The sequence below is a fragment of the Hemitrygon akajei genome, chromosome 6 (genome assembly GCF_048418815.1).
Source record: "Hemitrygon akajei chromosome 6, sHemAka1.3, whole genome shotgun sequence".
NCBI classification, from domain to species: domain Eukaryota; kingdom Metazoa; phylum Chordata; class Chondrichthyes; order Myliobatiformes; family Dasyatidae; genus Hemitrygon; species Hemitrygon akajei.
Genome location: NC_133129.1, coordinates 62,693,162 through 62,705,873, shown reverse-complemented (window position 1 = coordinate 62,705,873; position 12,712 = coordinate 62,693,162). Strand labels below are relative to the sequence as shown.

Here is a 12,712-nt window from a genome sequence, read left to right as displayed (position 1 = left end):
GGTTGGGAAGGAGTCATTATTTCAGGTCAAAGAATTTTTCACTTGAGACATAAGAGCATGTTCTGCTTTTTAGATCTCTTACATGCATGCCAAAGAACAGAAGAGTTCCTTATACCATATATTCACTGTAAAGTTAACTCCTGAGGACAGTGCTGCATTGAAGCTTCACCCTAGAATTTATTGCCAAATCTACAGGATATTCCAAATTTCCTCATATTCTTCCATTTGACTTGACAGTACAGAAAACTGGATCAGATTGGTACCAAAGACCAAGTGTATAATTAAAAGCACTCTCAGATACCACTATTGAACCACTATCTCAGCACGTCGGAGTCACTTTAAAGTCAGTGGCTTAAGTTCAACAGGCCCCAGTAAATGCAGAGTTTGCATGTTACAGATCTCACTGTCAGTATTAAAACTGAATTCAAATGGTATGCTAATCCCACTAAATAATCACATCCCCAACTGTCCAAAAGTTGTTCTTTTTAATGCTAATAGTTTGGCTTTGCATATCTTATGGAAATTAGATTTTTTTTAAAGAAAAAGGCATCTTCAGTCATCAATAGAGATACAGAAATTTTAAGTTTATTACATTTTCCTTTTCCAAAAAACATTATATGCAATATCCAAAATGATGAAAATGTTTACTCCTTATTTACAAATGTACAAAATTGTCACATAAAATGTACATTAGATAAAATGTTGAGTAAAATATAGAAATGAAATCTGTTCTGCTTCAAAGTATAGAATATTATAAAATTAATAATCATTATTGCACAGAAACCACGGAGTGATATTCAGCGATATGAGGGAGAAATTGTTACCTGACCTTTGACAATACCGTAAACCTGAACTTGCACCTCTTCGTATCCAGTGGCAGAATTTATTGCATAGTTTTCCACTTCGCAAAATCTGGCTGACAGTCTGTGAGCACCGTCACGTCAAGTTTCTTGGTTTATATATAGAGCAAGCCTTCTGTACCTGGACTCTCCCTTTGTACAAAGGAATTGAGTTTTTGGACGAACTGTGATCTGCTTGGAGTCGTTGTAAGGCACATGGAATAGCAAAGTTGATATTTACCCTGTTTCATATTCTCCAATGATTTCAGTGGATCACGGGCCACTCGGGGCTCTTTGGAACGAATCTTGACGCTTTGCATCGGCTACCTCAGCAGATAGATTCCACTTCAGGCCAATATTATTCACCAGGACACTTGGGTATATTAGTTCCTTTGCATGCGCCCAAGGGTGCAGAGTGAAAGGCAGTGAGTATATTTACAAGTAGAAGCCCTAGAGTTGTTCCATGCCATGTTGTTGTTTAACTACAAGTGTCTTTTCATATGTAAAGCCAAGTGATCGGATCTGGAAAATGCTCGGTCGCATTTGTGACACTGGAAAGGACGATGTCCCGTATGTTTTCTATAGTGTCTCGTCAGTTCATCAGAGCGAGCGAACTTCCAGCCACAGCCTTCCCAGTCACAGTGATAGGGTTTCTCCCCTGAAACAAATGAGACCATCACGGTCAGGGCTGATTGGTGGGGAGCATAATATAGACATAAAGAGACAGAGCGACAACTAGAGCGATATAGGCAGATTGTCAAGTTTATTGTCTTAGGCATTCATACTCAGGATATAAATGCCATCAAAATTAGTTTTTTTGTCAGCAGCAGAAACAGACAGAAGCAGAGACTCGAATGCACACATAAAGCAAGAGAAAGATGAACACACGCGTGCTTGCTTGCAGAGAACACCAAAACACGACAGAGGCGCATACTCAGACACAAACAGGCCACAAACGAGACACTGACATTGGCACCGCCTCTTTTGCACTTCTAATGACGGATCTTTGATCTGATTTTATAAAAAAACATTCAGATCTCCAACTTCTGCTGCCTGTAGATTGATTTCCAGTGCCATTCTGTGGCGATCCCCTCGGGTTTCTTAAACTTCACATTATCTGCAGAATAGTTACAGCATGCGCTGCATCCTCTTAATAGTGTACAAAAAAAAAGGTTTAAAGGGATAATGGGTAAAACAAGACAAGACCACAGAAAGTCCGAAGTAGAATCAGACTTCTACTGGTGGTTTGAAAAACCTGATGAGAGTGGGGAAGTCAGGGCTGAGAGAGAGGACAGAAACAGGCAAAACTTGGGCTGAAAATAACTTAAGGACCCGGAACATCAGGAAGAGTGTGTTAAATATATCTAAGGAAAAAAAGTACTGTACACATTTTGAAAGTTTAGAAATTTTTTTCAAATTCAAATGGATAAAACTCAGCCACCGACTTGAATAAGTCTGCAAACACCTCGCAGGACCCCATGGACCCTCTCACATTGTTACCTGCATGCGGGGTTTGGGGTGTGGGATTTGTACTAATCCAGCCCACTAGGTATGACACTGCATTGCAAACCTAAGCTGGTCCCCGGGGCAGTCTACTTCACATCAGAAAAATAAAACTTAGACTATTAATGTAAACCCTGGATATATTGGATTAGTTTATTGTTGACACATGTATTGAGATACAGTGGGGAGAAACACAATCTGTTGGAGGCACCCAACATAGAACATAGAACAATACAGCATAGTACAGGCCCTTCGGCCCACAATGCTGAGCCGACACTTAAACCCTGCCTCCCATATAACCCTCCACCTTAAATTCCTCCATATACCTGTCTAGTAGTCTCTTAAATTTCACTAGTGTAAATTCACTGGAGTAGCATCTGCCGGTGGGAAAGGATCGCTCAATGATAACATTCATTGGGACATTCCCAAATTCCTTTCCTCCCACAGATGCTGAGCTCCTCCAGCGGATTCCTCCATCTGCAGTGTAATGTATCTCCAGTGAAAAGCTGTTGTCCTGCGTGCCATCCACACAGACGATACCATGCATAATTACAACGAGGTCATAAAAAGAAAACAGAATGCAGAATGTGGGGTTGCAATTAGAGAAACTGTAGCGAAGGCAGACAAATAAAAGTGCAAGGGCAGCAACCAGGTACATTGGGAGATCAAGAGTTTATCTTTTAGCAGATATTTTCTAATCAGTGGATCGTAGAGCAAAGGGCAAAGGAAAGAAGCTCAACCTGTCCACGCTGACTAAGATAGTTTCACTTGCCACATTTGGCCCATAGTCTTCTCAAGCATTCCCAGTCAAGTGAATGGGCCATGAAGCACAATTCTAGATGTTCGAATTTCAAAGATCAAAGTAAGCTTATTATCAAAGTAGTCCCTGTCACCATATACAACTCTGAGATTCATTCTCTTACAGGCATTCACGGCAGAACAGAAACACAATGAAAAGCTACACGCAAAGACTGATAAACAGCGATGTGCAAAAAAAACCCCAAAACTGTGCAAATGTATAAAAAGCAAATAATAAAAAATACTGAGCCGTAGAGTTTCAATAGAGTGACTGAACGTATCGGTAAGAGGGGAGGGGGTTGGTGGGCGGAGGAGGTACCTGTGTGTGTCCGAAGGTGTGCTTTCAGGTGGGAGCTTTTGGTGTATGTCTTCCCACAGCCGGCATAGTCACACGTGTGAGTGGCCACCCTCTTCCTGGGCCAGGAACGGCGGCCTCTCTTTGGCTTTTCTTCTCGAGGTGGGTACCCCGAGGGTAACAGCTCTAAAGGTGAAGAGGGAGGGGCAAAGCAGGTCAGCATCGCTCCTTCAACCGAGTGCTGCAAGTGTAACGAATCATTGAAAAAAAATGATGTAAAGACTGACCTTGATACGGGAGCGCGGTTTGATCCTGGAAGTGAGCGTAACTGCCTGCCGGGCTGAAGGTCTGCTGTAGAGGGATGTTGGCGGCTCTCTGGGGCGCCAGGAGCTGAGATGAGTTACACGGCCTGTTGAGAATGTCCTCTGAAGCCAAGGACGAGGTCACCCTGCTGCTAAACCCGTCCTGATTCTGCCTCGGTTGGCAGGCTTGCCTGTGACTGGGTCCAGGCACTTGAGATGCAGCGACATGCCCGTCCAGCTCTCTCCCCATTGCACATGTGGCACTGACGCTGAGCGGCTCCTGTTTGACTTTCTGGCATACCTGCTGAAGGTGGCTCAGGTGCGCGTCGATGGGCGGAGTGGGCTTGGCAATGTGCACCGCCTGGCTGTAATCCCCCGCCTCCGCCGCTGTCCTCAGTACGAATTTGCCATGCAGGCTCCTGGGGTGGCAGTAACTGGGGTCCAGGTCCGGTCTCAGCAACTCGGCCACAAGACTCCCACCACTCGGCGGACCCTCGCCGATATCCGTAATGCTGTAAGACTCTCTTTGATACAAGTCCGCGGTATTCCCCGCTGTGTTAGTCATGGGGCAGCTGAAATTATTGGCAGTGTTTCCCATCGTTTCTGAATTCATCGTGTTCGATAAAATAAAGTCTAGGTCTAACAGCTCGCTCAACTCCTCGTCCTCCCTTCTATACCCCAGGTTCTGGCAGTCGCTCTCCATGGATCGCCTCAGATTAGTCATCTCTCCCCTCCATCTCTGCAACAATGAAAAAGCAGTTTTAGTTTCAATATATTGCTTCGTGTTTAAATATAACTCAGCACGTAAAATAAGTCAGTCATTAACACCAATGTTTAATATTACTGGGGAATTACACATACACAACAGATAGGAAAAGTATATAGTTCCAGTTAAATGGTATATACTCTCACTCTGCAACGTATCAACGCTTACGTTTTGAACATCGCTAAATAGCATATATATGTATAAAGAAATCTTTAAGATAACTATGATAATTAATAAATATTCAAACTTTACAAACTATCTGAACCCAATTCCAAGTGTATTTAGTGGGAACTGAAATCGATTGCCCGCTGTCAACTTTCGACTTAAAACTTTTACAGATGTACAATTTTTTTTTATTTCGTTCGATAATGAACTGTTGCATATTCAGTAACTCTCTGCGCTTACATTATACGCCGCGTGCTGTCCCGTCGGTGTTTCCACACTCTTCGCGTTCGAGCTGGTGGCGAACGTGTTTATAGGTGGGAGGACGGTCCCGGACAGAGCCATGTCAAACTCAGTCTGCGGCCGCCTGCATGAAACACATGAAATCTGTCAGCTGAATACGGCCTTCCTCCGCTGCATTATGCGGAACCATAAGTGTCCCACTAAATTGTGTCCTCAGACATATTAAAAGAAGACCTACCTCATTAATACTGAGCCGAGCAATTGCAAAACCTGCGAACAGGGAGCACCTGCACTAGGGACGGCCGGGGCATGGAGTGCGATGCCTTCTTACAGGTCTCTTATTTTGAGCCCGATCGCAGACACACAGAGCGGATAGGTGGAAAGACAGCTGGGGCTTTCTAATGCAGGAGGGACATGCCTGTGCATTCACTCCACAGGGACGGCAGCATTGCCGGTGCTGGGTTAGCTCTTGGTATTCCTTGGGATTTACTGTTAATGCGGTATTTGCTGATGCCTTCCTGACGCCGCTGCTAGCTGTAAGGTAGCGCACGGCCGGCGTCCCTGGAGCGCAAGACTGTCAGAAGCAAGCCGCACCGCGCTCCCTTATTAAATCTCCAAGGACCCACCCTCCGCCCCAATAAGCCACTGCCGTTGCCGTTGCTGTGGAAACTCAGTGGCAACAAAAAAATAACCAGTCGACTGGCAGCAGCGAAGCAGCGCAGGATTGGGCGGTGCCCGCTAGCGTTTAAATGGATCCCCACCCCGTTCAGCTCCTGCGTCACGGTGACGCGGCAGCCGGAAGGAGCTTGTAACTATTTGGAAGAGAAAACAGTGGCAACAGGAGCCGCTGATTGGTCTATTGTTTATACGGCTTTATTTACCCGCCATGTGTCGAGGAGCAACAAACTTGTTTGGGATAAATAAAGGCGTTTTACGTTCGCTGCAACAGGAATTGCCTTCTACAAAAACGGGCACTTTCATTGAGAAATGTAATTGATATTAACGTGCTTTTATTTGGGAGCAACCCATTAGCAGGTGTCAGGAGCCGCCACAGACCGTGCCCAGTTTTTGCTCGCACGGCAGCTGTAAAGTCAGATGTTGAAGAGTGAAAGAGTGCTTGTTTTAATCTTTGTTGCATTTGCTCATAATGTGCTGACCAGAAGTCCGGCTTGCCCGTTGACAGAGACGGGGCTAAATCCGCGTCTTGTCAGGATGAGGGTTAATTTTTTAACGTCTTGTCCGATTTCTATCTGTCTGTCGAATTAGTTAATACAGCAAAATCTGCAGTATTAAAATTTAGCTAACGCGATATCACACGCGCTGATAGCTTAACATTCGGATAATGGGCTCGATCTATCAGAATCACACATTACCACAGTATATAACGTGTTATGGAAAAAGTCCGGGGGCAAGATTAGTTTACCAGCAGACTGGATAGAGTGGCTTCCTCTCTCTCTGGTAAGTTCACCTTCTCCATTCATTCAAAATCACTGCAGCATTACCAAAGACATGGGTGGAAGGAGAATGAATTAAACTGGCAGGATAAAGGACCTCCCTCTTACCCTTTCAGGATGCCGAGATCACTGGCATGTGTTGGCTGACAAGCACCTCTCTGTTCATTGATAAAAGACCGCAGCGATGTCAGGGACATTCTGCACGTTGAAAAGAGCAACTTTTTTTTTCGCGACCTCATTGCTATTTCATCTGATCCAGAAAGGTGGCTTCCTTAATTGTCAGTGCCAAACCTAAATAAGGGGCGAACATGGTCATAAATGTGGCCTTCAAGAAGCCTGTCAGCCGGACTCGGGGCTGCTTGTCTGGAGTAGCGCATCGTGGTATTCACTAAGTAATTAAAGAATAATCAAAATGCTTTGTTCGCTACCGCCCGCGAACGCCCCAGCCTTTCAAAGCGCCAGGCTTACACAAGTACCTTTCCACTACCAAGAAGTGTCAGGCACCATAAAGAAGTAATTGCACGTTTAGGGAAATAGCCTTGATCTATCACATTTAAATTGGTGCGACGATGTTATAAGTTAACTCTGGTGACAGTACCTGGAGCTGTAAATAACCTTCTGTTTATGTGTCTGCCGCTCAGGCTGAGGGCATTTTTACGTCGTCAGCCTGGAACGTTGCCTTCCAACAGCTCCCAGCATCTCCTAGACCGAACCTGCTGGAGAACCTCAGCAAGTCAGGCAGCATCTGCGGAAAGAGAATCAGAAGATTTCAGGGCAAAGGTCATGCCTCGACCTGCCGCGTGTTACTGTTTTAAATCAAATTTCCAGTATCTGCAGTTTTTATTTTCAATGGCATTTTCATCTTTAAAAAAAACAGATTTCCGACAATTTTTTTTAAAATTTAAGATAGTTTCACTTTTTTTCCACATGCATTCAGTTTTCTTTTTACTTTTCGTCAACAGACTCTGAAGCTTTTCCTTTGCCAGAGGTATGAATGAATTGTGTGTTCCCTCCGATCTACCCGAGGCAGCTAATAGTCAGTTATGCAAAATTAGGGGAATGTTTAGCGGATATCCGAAACCTGAAATTAAAGAAAAGCTCAGAACATGTGAGGAGAAAACAAAAGGTTGATCTTTTAGGTAAACAGCTTTCATCGTCACCAGTTGTTTGTATTATTCTGCTAGTAAGTCAACACATATTTCAAAATCTTTGTTCTGGTAAAACTGACACTACAGAAATGCAGAGAATTTTTGCACCTACAGACGATACCAGTCATACCCTTGTTACAGTTTTCGCTGGCTCTAGCATCATATTTTAGAACATTGAGGAAGTATGTTCAATAAGGAAAAAAATAGATTATGCCAGAAAAAGAAAGCGTCCCAAATCACAATTAATACCTTTTATTAGAGAAAAATAGGTTACTTTATTGATTTGTTAAAATAGGGTGAAAAGATAGATATATTTCTTCCTTCGTGCTAAATTTTTTTTTGGAAAAGTGCGTTGAATTTTGAGAAACAGACCAAGAAATCTAAAATATCAATTCTACTATTGCAGATACCTCTTAGGCAGTTAGTGAGCAAAATGGAGATGTTCTTTATAGCTAATTCTGCAGGATTAAAAATAACAAGTTCCATGGCAGTTCTGAAGTGGCTGATGAGGTTAATTTGGGACCCACGGCTTCTGCTGCTGATGTGGACAGAAGTCCTTGCTGTGCTGCTTCTGTCATTTAGGCTGGGCTAAACCTGGTCATTTCTCTCCTGATGAATGGACTGAGTGCTAATCCAACCGCCCTTTGCATGCTGGGGGTTCCAGGAATTGGTGGGATTGTTGTTGTTTTTCTTTAAGGAGGCTTTGTAAAACATATTGAATCTTTTCTTCTTTCCATCTGGTAATCTCTTTGTCTAATAGAGCCCAGAGTAGGTTGCATTGGAGCAAACAGTGTGTAGCAATGTCTCAATGTTAAGATTATTGGTTTGGAAGAGGACGTTGTATTTGATTTCCTTATCCAGCCAGTGGATATTGGGGAATTTATGTAGGCAGCATTGGTAGAATGTCTCCAGTTAATTGAAGGACATGCTTTGATTAGTCCAGACCTCAAAAGTATAAAGGCATAAAGAATCAACACTTCCCTGGTAAACCATGCATTTGGTGCAAATTTTGAGATCTTCACCTTCAAATATTCCTTTTAGCATATTTGCTGGTGCAATGGTCAATTTAATCATCAACGTCTGCCTTTGTTGGGAAGTAGTTTCTGAGATGTCAGATGTGCTCTTGTTCAAACCCTTCATTGCCAAAGCCATTGCTGTACAAGTAGAGCAAGTTATCCCCACCACCTATTTGTTCAATCATTCCCTCCCGACACCCCGCATGATCACAGACACTAGTGCACTGCTCCTGATGTTTAAACCCACTGAGAACCTAACTGCCATTACCTTGATCTGCTAAATTCAATATTTCTCCCGTACTCCATTCTATAAAGCATTAGATGTCCTACAGTAAATATCCAATCAGAGAAGCTCACAAGCTTCTAAACACCTACAGCAGTACTGTTGAGCTCCTGAGTGTTGGGTTTTGTTTTCTAAAGCAGGTTTGATGATTGTCACATCCTACTCCATGGTGAACCAACAGTGTCTTCTTTCAATTCAACATGTACAATGCCAGGAGAGCATGTGGGAACAGTGCAAAGAGAGGCATTATACTTGTTTCTATTGTATGGTGGATCACTTACCCAGTACATTTCCACATGGGGTTAGTCTAGTCACCAGTTTAAATGCCACAATACTCCTTGAGCAAGATGCTTGTCTTAGAGTCATAGATTCATGTAGTACAGAAACAGGCCTCTTGGCCCAACACATCCACCAGCAAGCACCCATCTATACTAATCCCATTTACCAGCACATGGTCCATAGACATCTATGCTTTGAGAATTCAAATGCTTGTCCAGTTGTGAAAGTATCTGCCTTTATTATCTTCTCAGTATGTTCTAGAATAGGAGTGCAATCAACTTAACCATAATGGGGGTGTCAAAATGTCTAGAAAGTCACCAGCTCAATGTGAAATGGCGGTCTCTTTCCACTACAATATGTGCACTTGTAGTCTTGTGAGGGCAATACAAGATACACCCCACCTCACGATTGACCTTCATTAAAGATTGTCTTTTGCGCAGCTTTATACAAAATGCACACGTTTCCTTCCTAAGAGCTATATACATTACTTCAAAGAAGACCATATGTCTTATGGTCTTCAAAAAAAAGGATTTGGACAAGCGTGTTCAATTTCCAAAGTCCGAGTGTGTTTTCAGCCAACTGCAATGCGTTACAAAATGGTAAACACATCGTCCAATTTGCCACACAGCAAGATCCCATCATATTTAGGTAACTGTGCAGGATATCTGCTTTTAAGATGACGTGATCAAGTTACTACGGAGAGCTCCGGGCCACTCATTGAAACAGTACCGCTTGAACTAATGAGTCCACGAACAATTCGCTATCTCGTCACCACTTCATTGTTATGTCTGAATCCTTAATCTTCTGATTCTCAAGTCCACCGACCCGCGGTTGATAATTCTGATCAATTCAGTGGAAGCATTGAGTGTTTTCTAAAGGAGCGACGTAGACCCGAGACGTCGATTGTTTCATTCCCGCAGGTGCTGCCTGCCTGAGTTTCCCTGGCATTTTCCGCCTTTCTCAATGGAAGCAATTATGTTCACAATTCTCATGTTTACACAGTCCTGTTTGAATTCGTTCTGCGTGTGGACTTGTTTCCTTACGTTGGTGAATTAACCTGCACACCGAAATCTATTAACGTCCCGCGATTCTGTGACATCAGCTTCTCACCACGGCCCTATTTATTATTAAATGATCAAGGAACCTAAAGCGCAATCCGACAACAGCGCAAGACATCCCCATCTTGTTGGAATTAAAGTCCAGGAAACTAGTTTCAGATATTCCAAACTATATAGTTCCTTCCTAATCACATTAAAAGTTCATTACTTATAACATCAATCCATTTTATTCATCTGGCGAAGACCTCAGAAATAAAATTATTACTTAATTGAATAAAAATAGTAACGAAGCTTGCCCCAAGATAGCAGGGTATCCAGAAGTGGAACGCACCTTCAATAATATAATTTTTATCCCACGAAGCTGCTTAACTAAAGTGATATGGAAATAGCAAAATTTCAATCACAACAACTAGGGTTCGATGTCAAAATCCAGAGTGACACAGGATGCTGGAATTTGGAGCATCCAACAATTAGATAAAATAACCCAGCATTTGGTGGAGCAGCATTTGTTGGGGGGTGGGGGTCAAAATTTCATGTCGAAAATTTACATCAGGACTGAACAGAGAAGCGAGATGACCAGTATGATCATTATTTCCAGTACTGGCCACCTTTCCTCTCCAATCCCGGAGCTGATGCAGGGTTTCGACCCAAAACGTCGACAGTTCCTTTCTTCCCACAGGTGCTGCTCGGCACGCTGAGCTCCTCCCTCAGATTGTCATCGCATTTAAATCCAAGAGCTTTAGACAAAGAGAGGGAATTGCGTAACTCAGACCATTTGTTACAATTGGGGCAGATTCCTGTGCTTACTACCCATTTCCCTTTGGGACCACATATAAGATATTAAAGATAAACAAAATATTTTCTTAATCATCTCTTGAAATTAGCTTCACCGGTGGTAATTATACTCAGAGTCACAAGAGACTGTAAATGCTGGAATCTGGAGCAAAAAGCTAACTACTTACATATTTAAAAACACGTGTAAGCCTGCAGATGCTGGAAACTCAAAACAGCACACAGACACACACAATGCTGAAGGAACTCAGCAGATCAGGCAGCATCCATGGTCGACAGATCAGCAGATCAGTCGACGTTCCCGGCGAGACCCTTCCTTAGGACTTTCATATTTACTTCAAATATCCTTTGATAAACTGCGAACCGTCTTCCATGCACCAAGACTCCAATATGCTGAGGAAGAAGCGACTCATTTTTTAAAACATCTTTTAAATCCTTTAGAATATTGTTGCAAACTGACTTTAATTAAAATACGCATAAGACAGACGTTCTAAAGCGAAGAGGTCACGCAGTTTTATGAGAAAATGTGGTACTTTTTGCTATGGGTAATTATAACATTGTCTACTTTATAAGTTACTTTTATTTCACACCATAATGAAATCAAAATGATTGCTAACCACTAAGATGCTGTATATTAAATAGAACTATCAGTTGGGGGTAGATCAGATGATGAGGAATCAGCTCCATCCACTGGACGCAATCACCCCACTTCTGGTCTCCAATTCTTACTCAACACTGGTTTGTGCTCGCATTGGTTCCTCGAGGCCTGCTCGGAGGTTACAGTGCCTGAGCCCTGACTAAACCCGGATTTTAAGCCAGCAGCGAATAGTTCTTTGGCGGGTGCACCCAGTAAAGAAACGACACTCCATCTCCGTAACAGATTCATGAAGTATACTGCTGCAACAACTTTCGTTTTAAGCGTTGCAGTGAAGCACTGGGAGGAACTTTACAACAAACAAAATCAAACCGAATTTGACTCAAGGCAGCTTCGTCAGAGAGTTAAGTTTTAAAGGATATACTTAGGACGGAATGAAAAGAGGGAGGTTTAAAAAGGGGAACAGAGTTTAGGGATAGTTGTAGCACTAGAGGAGATCGGGGGAAGATCCTGACAGAACCCTAACATTGGAACTTGAGCCGATGCGTGAGCTCGAGAGTAATTGGTGAACTGTTGTGAGTTACAAACAGGAGGAAGACCTGCAGGACTAGTGAGGGCACATCCGCACATAGATTTGCAGTTACGTTGAGCCTTTCACATTCCATCCTACATCTTTCCGTCGCTTTCTAGACGATACTGCACTTTTGTAGTAAAGAGTGCACCACTTAATGCACAAACATACACTGCATTGATATTTTAGAGTGATGAGAGACGCATTTTAGACAGGATTCCGAGGATAGATAGACAGATGGAGACACACATGCATACATAATTAGGCCTCCTGTTTCCCGTCCATGTAATGAGATGAGAATTGTTACTGAGAGGGTGGAGAAGAGGGGGAGAGAGAAAGATAGAGAGATAGATAGTTAGAGAGGGAGAGAGCGAGGAGGAGGAGGGAGAAAGAGAGAGAGAGAGAGAGAGAGAGAGAGAGACCATTGCAAACCAGTCTCAAAACAAATGCATCTAAAACACGAGGCTATTGGTTTAACGAGTTGAAATGAAGAGGATTTGATTTTCTCCCAGAGGGTGATTGGAATCTAGGACTTAATGGAGAGGCACTCACAGTATTTAAGTGGTATCCAAACCGCCACGAGAGCCATCAAGCACAGAACAAAACCA

General features: G+C 43.0%; 1 protein-coding gene across 1 annotated transcript; it reads right to left on the bottom strand.

Moving 5' to 3' along the window:
• Nucleotides 1-563: 563 nt before the first annotated feature.
• Nucleotides 564-5,514, bottom strand: LOC140729088 (Krueppel-like factor 4). Its single transcript, XM_073048447.1, has 5 exons — nucleotides 5,147-5,514; nucleotides 4,909-5,032; nucleotides 3,723-4,476; nucleotides 3,460-3,621; nucleotides 564-1,497 (listed from the first exon to the last, which is right to left on the bottom strand). Exons 1-5 carry the CDS (start codon nucleotides 5,149-5,151, stop codon nucleotides 1,322-1,324), a joined length of 1,221 nt encoding a protein of 406 aa, XP_072904548.1. The 5' UTR covers nucleotides 5,152-5,514; the 3' UTR covers nucleotides 564-1,321.
• Nucleotides 5,515-12,712: the final 7,198 nt, after the last annotated feature.